Here is a 14626-nt window from a genome sequence, read left to right as displayed (position 1 = left end):
GCTCTCTTGTTTTCCTGCCCTAGCTTAGGAACAGGTAGTCCTCGGCTTACGGCCACAATTGATCCCCAAATTTCTGTTGCTAAGTGAGGCTTAGGGAAGATCCTAATTTTGCCCCATTTTATGACCTTGCTTGCCTACAATTGTTAAATGCAATTCTTAAGTTGTGACACGGTTGTTAAGTGAATCTGGCTTCCCCATTGACTTTGCTGATCAAAAAGTCACAAAAAAGGACCACATGATCCCAGTACACTGCAACCATCATAATATGAGTCAGCTGCCAAGTGTCTGAATTTTGATCATATAACCCAGGGGTGTCAAACTCAATTTCATTGAGGGCCGCATCAGCATTGCGGTTGCCCTCAGGGGGCCGGGTGGGTGTGGCCTACTGGGTGGGCGTGGCTAGAGTGCATATGGCCTACTGGGTGGGCGTGGCCAGCTCTACATCGTTCGCATCAAGGGTGCCTATGGGGGACTGGGCAGGAGTGGGACAGATCTGAGGGTCTCTGGCAGAAGGAGGGTCTCTGGGCCAGGGCCAAGATAGTGGGGGCCATTCCCTCAGTTTCCAGGATGGCTTCGCGGGCCGCATGAAACCACTTCGCGGGCCGGATCCGGCCCCCGGGCCTTGTGTTTGACATGTCTGATATAACCACAGGGATTCTCCAATGGTCATAAGTGTGAAAAACGGTCATAAGTCACTTTTCAAGTGGTGTTGTAACTGTTGTCAATAAATGAACTATTGTAAGTTGGGGACTATCTCCAAATGTTTCTTTGCAGGGTTCATGGTGTTGTTCCTTCAAATAACGTCTTTTAGCAAACATTTTCATCACCAATAATGACGAAAGGAGGCATTTGTAATTTCAAAGTGCTTTCTGGTTAAAGTGACTTTCTGTTTAAAGCTTTAACGCAAGAACTGTTTTTAAGATTTACAGACAAACCTCTGAGTTCCACAAGAGAACAATACAGCTAACAGAGCAATGTTCTTAAGGACATACGTCGTTCTTCCTTAAATCATCAACTTTGTACATTTTAATAATGTAGCCTTCTGAATGTTTTTTTTTTTTGACCCAGCAACTCGCACAAAACTGGACAGTATCTACTGTATTTTTAAAACTGAACCCTGAGTTTGAATTTCATCATTTTCAGATCCTTTTAGTTGGGTAATTGCACACATAGACTTCATATAAAGGAAATTCATTTGTTCAGGGTCACTGCATGGTTTTTCATTAAAAACAAATTACCAATGTTCAGAAAGGACATCTGGGTTTCCAGAGTCCCATTAATGACTATATTTTCAGCATTACGATCCCGGACAGTCTATCCTTTCCTGTCACCCTCCGTTAAGCCCCAAGAGGACAATGAGAATGACAGTCAAGTGAAAGGCAAACCATGAGGGATGATGCCAGCACCTCAGCCTCCAGGGAAACGAAGTGATATGCGAATATTCTCATGCACACACACCCGTAGACACAAATAAATATGACTAAATATAATTTCACCTGTACCTTTTTCTTGTCCCTAAGGCTTTGCACCCATCTGATATTTTGCTTTTATATCTCCAGAAACTTGGAGGACATCATCTGACATTATCTGATGTAAGATTCCCACAATCTCGTTGCCCATCAGATACATTGGGACCATACTCCCCACATTCCTTCTAGCATGGGAATTCTTGGAATTGAATCAGAGGCTACCAGATAGGAAAACTGGTAAGAACTGCAGAGCAAATGTTTATATGAACAAGAGTGACTGCATCAGCTTATTCCGCTTTGAAGCCTCCTGGACAAAACAGAAGGTTGATGTTTAGAAAGTTGCCAAAATGTTGTTGGAAGCCAGCTATTTTTGCTTTGTGTAATTTGTTTGAGCAAAAAAAAAAACACGTAGAAAACAAACTGAACCATGTGGTCTAATGAAGCTAGACTGAAAAGTAATAGTAGAGACTGCTGTGTGAAAATATGAATTCACTGCACCCATCTAGAAACAGTGCGACCTTAGTGGGCCCCAGTCTTTCTCTGAGTGGGCAATATCCAGTTTTGCTCACCTTGTCAGGATGAAGCAGCACATTGCTTTATAAAACATCAATAAATTAAACCCAAACAATGCACATCCACTTAAATCTGCTCTATGTTAAATCAGACAACATGATAATTTAGCCATGCTTTATATTTTCGTATAATGCTAAAATTTAAAAAATTCATATAATTGTAGAACATCTTAGGTGCAGACTATAAGTATCTTTTGTGGGAGAGTTCTTATCTTTACACCTAGCCTTAAATATAATAAAGTTGAATTGAGCTGAATCAGGCTGGTACCGTGTTTCCCTGAAAATAAGACCCAACCAGAAAATAAGGCCTAGCATGATTTTTCAGTACGCTAATAATATAAGCCCCGCCCCCCAAAATAAGCCCCAGTTAAGATCATTAGCCAGACAGATGCATTTAGCACCGTGTTTCCCCAAATATAAGCCCTAACCAGAAAATAAGCCCTAATGCGTCTTTTGGAACAAAATAATAATATAAGACCTGGTCTTATTTTGGGGGGAAACACGATACATTCTTCCACTCAATAATTATTACTTTGCAAAAGGCAAAACACTCTGAAGTTCAGTATGGCTTGAACTTTCGGTTACTGCTTCAAATGTTGCAATCATGAAACAACATATCTGCCAACATAATCAAGCATTATTGTTTCCCTGCTATCATATCTGAATTATTTTATTGTGTCTTAGTTAAATTGTTGTGTAATAATGTAGATCTGATCTTAGGAAGGGGGAAAGAGAAAAAAGAAACAGTAACTCACTGAAAAAGGGAGAAAACCTAAGAGAGAAGCCACATTACTGCAAAGTTTTGAGCAGAAATTCCACTTTTTCCCCTAAGGAACCTTTCCCTGATTGGTTTGATAAGTTCCTTTCTTTTGCATGGGCTTTCCCAAGATAAAACAATCATTTGGTCTATGAAATTTCCAGACAACCATCATTTCACTCACAGTTCATGTTGAAACTAAGTCAGAATGTTTTCAAATGATCTTGACTTTTTCAGCTTTGTGTACTGATCACTGCTCAACCATTGTTTATTGCATGCTATCCAACAACTGAACATGTACTATGCTAGGTAAATTGAAAAATACCCCTTCATCTTCCTGCCACAGACATACCCATAAAAACCTTACTAACATTCCCTCTTACATGTGTGCAATCCATATTTTAATCTGCATGTACTTTTGTATATTCATTTGGTGGTTTGCAAAATAAAAATAAAAATCTTTCCCAAGAACCACTATAAAATAATGATCAGAGAAGATCAACTACAAAAAACAAAAAAAAATGTAAACAGACATATTGAAGAGCTGCTGTTTTTGCTGTTTGGGGACACCTGAGTTCAAATCCTAAATCAGAGGTCCCCAACCTTTTGGGCACCAGGGACCAGTTCCGTGGAGAGAGGTTTTTCCATGGACCAGAGGGTGTGTGGTTTTGTGAGCTGCCTGCATCCCGTGGATGGGGCTTGGCTTGTTTGTGTGGACCAGTTGCTGGCGTGCTGCAGCCCAGTACCAGTCCATGGACCGGGGTTTGGGGACCCCTGTCCTAAATCATCTGAGTTGTGCATATGGTATGCTTGCAAATTCTTAAGTTTTGCCTACCTGAATAGGAAAAATGGCACCATCTTACCAAACATAAGGAAGCTCGACTTAAACTCAGTATATACTAATTTTCTTCTATAGTTCCGTAATGGAAATCAAATTCTTAAACAGCGTAAGAAGTGGGAGATGATAAGAATTTTCTCTCCAGTGAACAACAGGTGGCTACCGTTGGCTACTAAAACATGGCCAAACTTCCCAATATACTTATGTGGCAATTAATTGTGGATTTTAAAGTTACATATTACTCTTTGTACTGCCGAATTTGAAGAGACATACATTTATTTAATTAGAGGCTGAAGAGATACATGTAATGAAAACTCCCTTACAGGTGACATGTTCTATTGGCAGATTGAAAAACAAATCTGGAGCTCCCCATACATTGATTCCAAGTGCCTAATTTTTTACTCTCAGGACACTGCAACATAAGATCAGTGACCGCAAGAAAACTTAGTGGAAAATAGATTTTCTAACATCAGTTTATAAACTTTGTGTCTATGTGTATCTTTGAGTCAGTGTCACTCCTGGCAATTGCCTGGACAAGTCTTGCAGATTTCTTGACAAGGTTTTTTAGAAGTGGTTTGCCGTTGCCTGCTTCCTAGGACTAAGAGAGAGTGACTGGCCCAAGGTTCCCCAGCTGGCTTTGTGCCTGAGGCAGGACTACAACTCATGGTGTCTGGGCTTTAACCACTACACCAACCTGGCTGTCTGTAAACAAATAATGTGGATAACATTATTATCTGTAGCATTTCTATCCTTTTTATCACTTCTTCTACACAGCCTATATTTTAAGGACAACTTATTCCATCTGTGTATTTTGATTGAACTACTAGCATAACTGATGCGCAGAAGCAAATCTATTGCTTTGTTCTTTATGGTTCATTGAATTAATCTCTTTGACCATTCTTGCCTTCTGTGTTCACAGTAAAATACAAAAAGCATACAAAATGTGGAACATTTCTGTGGGACATATTCAGTGATTCCATAAAAAAAAATGTATCCTCAAACCTTGTTAACCTGTAATAGAACTCATGCTTTTACATATCCACCCATGAAATGGCTTGACAGTTTCACTGTCAAAATAGACATCATAGAGAATAGAATACTAAGAGTGAAAAAGATATGAAGATTAGCTAAATCTATCCTCTAGCTTCAAGGAAGGGTCATCCACAAATTAACCCTGATTATCACCATACAGATCAATATATAACTTCACTGCAGGATAGAACAGAAGCAAAAAGATTTTTAAAAGCACTACCACATAATCATTTCTTGGCTACATAAACAATTGGTCCAGATTTTTTTTCCTGAATGAACATAGGAAAAAGCCAGTTTCCAACCAGAGATAAACACATAGTAATAGCAATAGCACTTAGACTTATATTTCACTTCACAGTGCATTACAGCCCTCTCCAAGCGGTTTACAGCTTTGCATATTGCACTCAACAATCTGGGTCCTCATATTGTAATTTCTTTAATAAACTGTGCATGAAGGTGCCATGTATATTATGCCAAAGAAATAGAAATAGTTCTTTGCTGTGCAAACATCTCTCTCTGTGTGTCTGTCTCTCTCTCTGTCTCTCTGTCTCTCTCTCTCTCACACACACACACAGAGACAGCACATCTAATGTTGCCCCAAATCACTCCTAAAACATATAATGTAATTATTTTATGAACGTTCACTGAAATTGGAATGGGCCGTAGCTAATTTCATGTGAATAAGTGTAACTCAACCTTTGCACCACCTTCCACAATTGCAGACAAACAAACTCATTTTCCTGTAGATGCCTCCTATGGTCATCAGGGTTGTTGGGAAGCAACTACGTAAATAATCATGTTGTTACTCTCTAAATAAACAACGATGGTTCCTGTGAAAATACAGCACAGTATAGGAAGCATGATATGAGCTAGGCAACTCAATTAATAGATACTATGGAAAGTTGCTAATAAGAAGAAAAGAATCAGAACGTAGACCCATTAGATGTTTCTAGGTTCTAGAAAGTTCACATAAAATAAGATAAGAATAGATATGTCCTGTTGTTTGCAGTCCACACATATAAACTTATTTTCAACAATCATACTTCATTTTCTGAATCTAGGAACTTTATTATATTTGAAGCTTACTTTTCCTTTAGAAAATTCAGTGTGACTTCTACAATTTTAGTATACACACAGAGAAACAAGTGAAATTTATGCTGAAAACAAATCAAGCCCTTTGGGTTGCTTAATCATTTTTTAAAAACCTGATGTACTGATGGATATACTGGGTCATATTGCATATTTTATAATCTTTCCTAGATATATAACTCAAAGAACAGACCTAAACATGATGGTCCTGAATGGAAGCATCTCTATCTAAGGCAATGGTATATATTAGAGCAGAGTTTCTCAACTATGGCATCTTTAACACAGGTGGACTTCAACTCCCAGAATCCCAACATGGATCCACCTGTCTTAAAGTTTCTAAGGTTGAAAAATTCTATATTAGAGGAAAATTATTTTATTTTATTTTAAAAAAGCAACATGGTCTGGGGACTCAGTATGAGTTATCCTATGGAGTAATCCATCATTGTTGTGATGAGTATGCATTTCATACTGGTGATTACACATCACACATTCTTCAATTGTCCTGGCTTTATGATGATTTAGGAATGCCAATAAATTCAATGCAATTCTCATTTTCAACACTAAGGAGGATTATGACAAATATTACCCAAATTGATCTTGGTTCCGATTTTCTGCTTATAATATATCTTATTCCAAGATACCTGCCTCCAGATCTGATCTTTACGGAACAAATCCTACATAATATTTAACAGCTATTATACATACTGAAAAGCGACAGTGTTCATTTCTATATCTTTCCTTTTATTAGTCTTTCACTGCAAGAGAGTATACTAATGGCAGAAGACAAGGAAGAAGAGGAAAAGGAACTGTTCCTTTACACTTCCTTTATTTTATAGTTTTTCCTTGTTATGTTCATTAATTATAGCCCTCCCTTATGGCTAATTATTAAAAGATTTATTACAGCCACTTTTTTTTGCATGTTTTGAAAATTATTACAAGAGATCAATATGTCTAGAAGCGAATGTCTGAGAATTGGTAAAACGAATTCTCCCTGTATAAATGTTAGCACAGAATAATTCAGTCATATCACACTGAAGTGTGTAATAAAGCTGATCTGTCGTCTGTTGCACAGCCAAATGATAAAAGACTGCAATGCATCCGTAAGAGATTTCTGAAATGGGCCCTCCAAATGATAAGTGACAAACAGAGGATCAGTAAGTTATTTTGGATGCTTGTTAGCCTAGGTTGAATGAAGAAAAGGGACTGAGAAAAATTGCAAACAATTTTCACTTTTTAGATCAGAATATTATCATTAAAGAAAGATTTGAGGGAAACATGCAAATGAATCTACATGGCTGCTTCTTTATGTGTGTGTGTGTCTGTGTCTGTGTGTGTGTGTTTGTGTGTATGCATGTATATGTGTGTATATATATGTGTGTGTGTTTGTGTGTGTACATACATACATACACACACGTATATACATATATGTAATGTTTTGTCTACTTGACTACTTCTAATATAAAATTGAACATATTCAGTAAATTAGTTGTATCTATAATATTATACCTACTATATAATGACTGTAAGATGATGCAGCTTGTCCTCTTTATGAGAGTGAGGAAATATTTCAGAAAGCCACTACACTTTTGTAGTGACACTTCTTTTTGTTTGTTCCAAACACATATGTGGTGGGCTGGTAGTTTTCAATTTTCAGGTTACATGATAAACTGGGAACGTAAAAGAATTTATTGATTCCATTAACTGTGTTACGGGGGGGAAATGATTTTGCAAGAGGTGGATCTATTACTGTTGAATCAATTTGTGTATTTTCTGAATAAAGAATTGGTGAGAAAGTACTTGACTGACCAGTCAGAATCATCTTTGTTTACACAGATAAAGCTTAATTGGCTAAATAGTAAAAGAAATTCAGATATATTTGCACAGTCAGTAAGATCAGCTCAATTTTCAGTCTTCTTTTATTATTAGGGTCTGATAAACACAATATCTTTTTAAGTAATGGTAAATGCTAGGACTGTGCAAGTTTGAAGGAGCAAAGCTACAACTGAAGCTCTCCTCAAAATCAAGTACTGAATACAGGCAGTGCTCCAAAAAGAAGAATTAGAAAAGGCTGAGATCAAATTAACCTTTCAATCTGAAATAACAAAAAAGAGAGATTCACTTTTCTAAGCATGGGGTGAGTTTTCTGAGGGACCGCCTCTCCTTGATTACATCTGCCCATCCCACCATATCCATCAGAGGGGAAATGCTGCGTGTCCTGTCAGCTAGGGAGCTACATCTGATGGAATCTAGTTGGCAGGACTTTTCTGCTGTGGCATCTGTTTTGTGGAATATTCTCTCCCCAAAGCAAGGCTAGCCTCATCCCTTTTCACTTTCCGGAAGTCCCTCAAAACCTGGTTGTGCCATCTGACTTGGCGACCCCAGGGAACTGGTGAAATAGTAACATGTTATGTATTGTCATTAACGTGTCCTCATTGAGGGGTCCTTGGTGCTCTCTGAGCTTGGCTGTTTTCTTGCAAATGTTTCATTACCCAAACTAGGTAACATCATCCATGCTGATGGTGCTGATGAAGATGTTACCTAGTTTGGGTAATGAAACGTCTGTGAGAAAACAGCCAAGCTCAGAGAACACCAAAAACCCTGCATTTCAATCCTGATTGACAAATATTGTCTGTTATTAATATTTATTGCTTTTTAGCTCTGTTGTATGCCAGTAAGGGTCACTTGTTTGTGAGAAGGGTAGCCATATAAATTTGACAAATATAAATACTACAACATTTCAAATTGTACTGCAGGGGATCTCTATGCCAGTAGTAAAAACTTGCCTGATTTTCTCCAACATCAGAGAAATTTGGAAGCTCTGTTCTATCTGAGGGCACTCTCAATAACCTTAACTGATCGGAGAGTTTATAAAAACGTCCGCCAAAATAGTTGACAACTTTTAAAGAAGTTGTAATAAATACCAAAGGGGAACTTCTGGGAAAAGGAAATGATTCACTGGGGACATGAATGGCTGAGATCTAATAATTAGGTCATTTGAATAACATTGGTAAGCATATAGGTAGTCCTTGACCTACGGCCACATTGGGACCAGGATTTCCAGTGCTAAGCATAGTGATTATTAAGTGAGTTGCAGCCAATTTTCAAACCTTTTTTTGACATGGTTTTTAGCGAATCACTGTATTTGTTAGGTGCAACCATACAACCGTTAATCACATGACCATTAAGCATGGCTTTCTCCATTGCCTGCTTGTTGGAAGCTGTCTGAGAAGATCACAAATGGCAATCACATGACCTAGGATGTTGTAACCATTGTAAGAATATGCCAGTTGCTAAGCATCAAATTTTGATCATGTGACCAAGAGGATGTCCCAAAGGTGCTTTTCAGGAGGCAACTGGGTTTTCTTGTTTTTCTTTGAAGACCTTTCACTTCTCATCCAAGAAGCTTCTTCAGCTCTCTTCTTGGATGAGAAGCAAAACATCTTCAAAGAAAAACAAGAAAGTACAGTTGCCTCTTGAAGAAGCACCTTTGGGACAATCATGACCTGGATGACTGAGAATCTCCATAGACATTGACCAAGGGGGTGTTGTCATAAGAGTGAAGACAGTCATAACTCACTTTTTTTACTGGCATTGTAACTTGGAGTGGTTATTAAACAATAGTTGTAAATTGAGGACTACCTGTATAGATTAAGCATATCATTTCCAAGATGAGAGCCCACAGATACAATTGTGAGAAATGTTTATAACCAAGTTAATTTAAATGATTCACATGCTAAAAGTGCAATGAGCAAAGCAATTCCAAAATTAATCTTACCTATCTCTTATCATATGTATTCAACAGGAAGAAAGCTTCCTTCTAGACATATTTTGACCGAATAACTTCTCTTAGTACCCATCCTACCAGTTCTTTTAAATCAGTCTCCCTCCCGTCAGCCTGAAGTCAAGGTCTAAGTTTCCAGGAGTTATACATCACTGTCATAATACAATTATAGAGACAGAGAAAGGCAGTTACTTAATTTGTGTGTTTAACATCTCTACCTTCCCTTCAGGTTTGTAAATCTGGATGCAGCTGGCATGTAAAAGGAACATAAAGGAAATCCTTGGCTTTGTGGCTGAAAGTCATTGCTTTCATTCGTACTTCCCACGCCCCCTCCCTTTTCTTTCTTTTTTTTAATGAAAACTCACCAGGCACCATCCCTGTCAGCGTTGGAGCAGAGTAGCTGCCCTGTCCAGCAGGGGGGACGTGTGGAGGGTATCCAGGGAGGGTTGTGCTTGCCAAATCACGACCTGAAGAATCAAACCAACAAATCGCCATGTGAGCATTCACAAGATCTAGACATATTTTTACATTTCCCTTAACACTGGAAACACAGGCTATGCATTCGTTAAAAATCAACTGCAAATACCAAAGTGGGATGCCCCACCTCCACCAAAGCTTAGCCTTGGCAGGCATAAGAAAGGTTTTCCTTTATTTATAAGCACCACAAGTAAGAGACTAGGAGCGAATGCACACAGGGTTACAAACAAATTAGAAGCAAAGCAATTTTGAACCCAACTTGTCCCCCCACCCTTCTTTTTAAACATATAATTTAGTAACACAAAAAGGGAAGTGAGTAATTTAAAAAATAAAACAGGCCACAATCTGCTCTTTTCAATCCAAATGCAGCTTGGTTAAACAAGAATAGTAGAACTGAAGGATGAACTGAATATGGTCTGTAAGTAACAGGATGATTATCCCAATAGCCCCAACAAGACTAATGAATAGATGATGGATGTACATTGTTTAAGAAACATTACCACTGATCTGTTTAGATAGTATATATTATGATCTATTGCTTCAGCTTCCCTACATACAGATACTCTCAATTTGGGCAATGCCAGAACATCTGGAGGGCACCAGTTGCAGAAATCTCCTCTGAGCTGATGCGTTAACTTTTCCGACAGGGCTGTTTGCCTCTCTCTTTAGTATGTTCAACATGACTTGGTGAGAATGCTACACCTTTTGGCTATTTCCACTCAAACTGTCAGTAACAAAAATGTGACAAGCTCATTGTGAATCAGATCCTTACATGAACCATCAACTAACAACAACAAAACTAATTTTGGGTCAGGACAGGCAGCAAAGTCTGTTTTATAATTTTTGACATTTTAGGTAAATATTTTGCATCCCAGCTGCTTACATCAAAGTAAGGTTTTCCTTGATAGTTTCTCCAAGATCCCTGTTTGAATAAGTGATTAATACAAGACATTCTCAGTAGAATGAGCTACTAACACTGCAAGAATTTCAGTGCGATTTTCCCCAAATGGTGAAAAAACAGGATTTCAAGAACACGTAATATACAAAGAGTTATCCAATATTAATGAATTAATATAGAAAAGTAATTTATACCTGTCTCTGTAGAGAGTTATAAAATATCTGTTTATAGTTATTGTTTGTGCTCCACTAATTTGATGATTTGGGGTTGATGAGTGGTACATGCATTACTGGATACTATTTTTTATTATTATTTTATGTATTTATGGATTGCCCAGCTCCCTAGAATATTGGGAGCTAAGCAGTGCGTAAATACATTATTATTATTATCAGCTGAAACCAATCCACTGTAGGATGAAGGGCACTTTATTGAAGGTGATGGACCATTATCCACCACACTACTCCAGTGAGTATCAGTAGATAGATGTTGTTTTACTTTCTAGTCTAGGGCTGATAGAGAGTGACTGGCCCAAGTCACCCAGCTGTCTTCCATGTCTTTGAAAAGACCAGAATCTATTTCTCTTTGTTCCTAATCCATTCTTTTAACCACTGCACCACAATGGCTCTGACATAATACGTGAAAATAAATAAACATTCATTTCTTTTTTTAAAAAGTATTTTTATTGGAACTTTGGGGGGGAAAGGATAAAAACTAAAGGAAGAAAATATAAAAAGAAAGCAAGTGAAGGGGAAGAGAAAGTGCAAGAAAAGAAAAGAAACTTTAAAAATATAAAAGAAAGATAAAAGATACAAGGAATGCTTCTGGTAGTCTTCACATCAGTTATCAGTACAATTATATTTTAAACTCTCTCTAAAACATTATATCATAATGTTCTTCTTTCTACAACCTAGCCTGTCTAAATCATCAAAGCCATTAATCACAAGTACATTTTTTTTATTTTTTTTCAGTTTTTTTTCATTTTTTTTTCATTTTTATGCCAAAGATTCATAGGAGGTTTCTAGTCACCAGAAATGTAGATAGTGTCTTTTGTCTAATCAAAGAAGTTCATTTATCCATCTCAGAATAAGTATTCATTTTTAAGATAACACATATAGAGCAGAGAAAAAGATACCAAATTACACCCATTTTACAGAATGATGGCTAAATAGCCATCTGTTGTAGTCTTCCTCCACCTGTTTGTGATTGCCTGAATTCTATGCTTCAGTGTCAGTAGCGTCACCTGTGAATGATTGTAGATCTGGGCTTGGGAAGGGTGGGAAAGAGCAATGAACAGAAAAAGCAACTCAGTGCTGGGAAAGTAGAAAGTATGAAAAAGAAAATAATCCTAGCTTGATTTGTTTAGTAGAGGTAGTCCTCAATGTAAAACTGGTCATTTAGAGATCATTCAGAGTTGGGGTTACTTATGACCCAGATTTGAAGTTCCGATGGTTGCCCCTCCCCCATGGTCATGTGATTGAATTTCAAGTGTTTGGCAACTGGGCCATATTTATGGCCACTTGCAGTGTTTCAGGGTAATGTGTTTTACAACCATTTTGCCAAAACCTGGTGTTTCCAGTTTGTGGCAAAACTGAGCTTATAATGCACCACTGATTCACTCAGTGACTATGGCAGCCACTTTACACTTGTTACAAAAAAAAGATTGTAAAATCATGTTGGTCATATGACTGGCCCATCTTTATGATGGCCACGATTTATGACTGTGTTGGGCAGGCTCTATTACAGTTATAAGTCAAGGATTATTTTATAGGAAATCTTGATAGGTTTTCAAGATTCTCTTAATCTAATAAAGTACATTCTTTGATCCCTAAATGCCCCCCTTTTTTTACTCTGAAACCATCTTCCTTCTTTTCTTTTCTTTTTTCCCTTGTCAGTGGTTCCCAGACCTTTCTTCCATGCTTACTCAAATTCTACATTTTCTTCTTTTTTTTGTTTTTGTTTCAGCCTGGAAGGAGGGAAGAGAATGAGAGGAGGGCTTACCTTAAATGTGAATGAGTATGAGGAAGAGTGGTTTGTATGTATACTTTCTAAATGAGATACCTTATTTTACAAATATTTATTTCTAATCCAAAGTTAACAATTGAATTATTTATTATTTTTCATGTTTTGTGTGTGTGTGTGTGTGTGTGTGTGTATACACATGCATACGTACATACATACATACACTTCAGAGAGAAAAATGGTACACACTCATATTTTTTAGGGAAAGGGAATTTTTAGGGCTGATTTCAATTGAAGTTGGCAAACTTAAACTGACAACGCATGGAATTTTGGCCTCCCATAAAAGCTTGATTTGTGTTATTTGTCTGTCTATTTTTCTTTTCATTAGGGTAATATCTTTAGTTCCAGCTCATCTTCCTTGTCACAAAATGTTATTACGTACATATAGATTTCCATAACTAATTTCTTCTGGATGTAACACACTTTAAAATGTTGAAAAGCTAACAAAAAGGGGTTCAAAATTTCAGTTGAGTTCTTGTTGAAGAATTAAATGAAATTTCAGTTAAGAATTTGAATATTATGAGACAGTTAAAAATAAAACAATCATAAAGTCATATAAAACAGAACTAACGTGAAGGCCAAATTATAAATTTGATTCAGAATTCTCTTGAATTCTCTCCCTCTCTCACGTAGGCAGAGTATCGCATGCATAAATATTTAATGCACACAAATATTTGGATCATAAAAGATTGGGAAGATCTCTGATCTTAATTTCTGTTGCTATAGCTATACAATGGGATTACTATTGATGGGGCTGAGATTCAGATATGCCTTCCTGTCTGTATCCATAATTATGCAAAAGAGTTGCAGACTATGTTTTTATTTTTAAAAAATTGACCCTTGATAGACAATTTCTTGACTTTTTAGAAATAAAAAAGCTTAGGAAATTATTGTGAATTATATACATACTGATTGAAGAAAAATAATCAAGCGCTAAAGACTTTTTATGAACTATCAGTGTAAAGTATAGCAAGACCTGGACATAATGAAATCAGGGGGGGGGAAAAGCTGTGGAAGCAAAGAGACTCTATGTGAAATAGAGTTCTAATGAACCGATAAACTGATATTTGCTTTGCAATGTTTATGCCACTGCCTTCACTAACACGAGGACTTCCAGTGTATTATAACAATAATGACAATAAATTATTCCATACAGGCATACCTATAGTTTCAGAGGCAATCAGCAAGAGGAGGCTTTAAATCAGCCAACCAATCAACAATGACCTTCTTTCCTGGCATGTGGTGTTAGTAAGTACCTGCCATATTGCTGATGGCTTGACTGAATGTCTTGTTTTGAAGGTCTAAGTAGGTGAAACTAATCCCATAGGATTTTTCCTTTTTTGTTAAACAAAAACATGGTATTAAATAGTAGCCAAAGGATAATTATAATTGATGTACTGTCTTCTCCTCCCGCAGTAATGGCTATTGGGAAAAGTGAAAATCATATTTTGAGATAATTTGGAAATTTTGCATTAACTGCAAAACAATCCAAGATTTTTGTTTTATGAAATCTGAAATAAGGTGGAACCATGTGTATTTGAAAGTAGACAATGTGTAAAGAGAGCAGGATGTTATACATTTAATGGTTGTGTACAAAAGGAAATTGCAATAGGCATAGCTTGTCATGTGTGCAAATATAGATTGTCATTCAACACAACAAATTAATTGCCTTTTACATTTTAATTAACAGTGTG

At 37.1% G+C, this 14626-nt stretch overlaps 1 protein-coding gene across 2 annotated transcripts in view; it reads right to left on the bottom strand.

Moving 5' to 3' along the window:
* PAX5 (paired box 5) overlaps positions 1–14626 on the bottom strand; it is a 266941-nt gene that overhangs the window by 47196 nt on the left and 205119 nt on the right. For both annotated transcript variants that reach the window (XM_083353752.1, XM_083353753.1), the window contains exon 8: positions 9904–10005. In XM_083353752.1, the coding sequence (XP_083209878.1) occupies positions 9904–10005 (102 nt within the window). The remainder of the gene's footprint in view (positions 1–9903; positions 10006–14626) is intronic.

This window comes from Vipera ursinii, assembly GCF_947247035.1.
Source record: "Vipera ursinii genome assembly, chromosome: 2".
NCBI classification, from domain to species: Eukaryota; Metazoa; Chordata; class Lepidosauria; order Squamata; family Viperidae; genus Vipera; species Vipera ursinii.
Note: the sequence above shows the minus strand (reverse complement) of the source record. Positions and strands in the feature narration are given on the sequence as shown.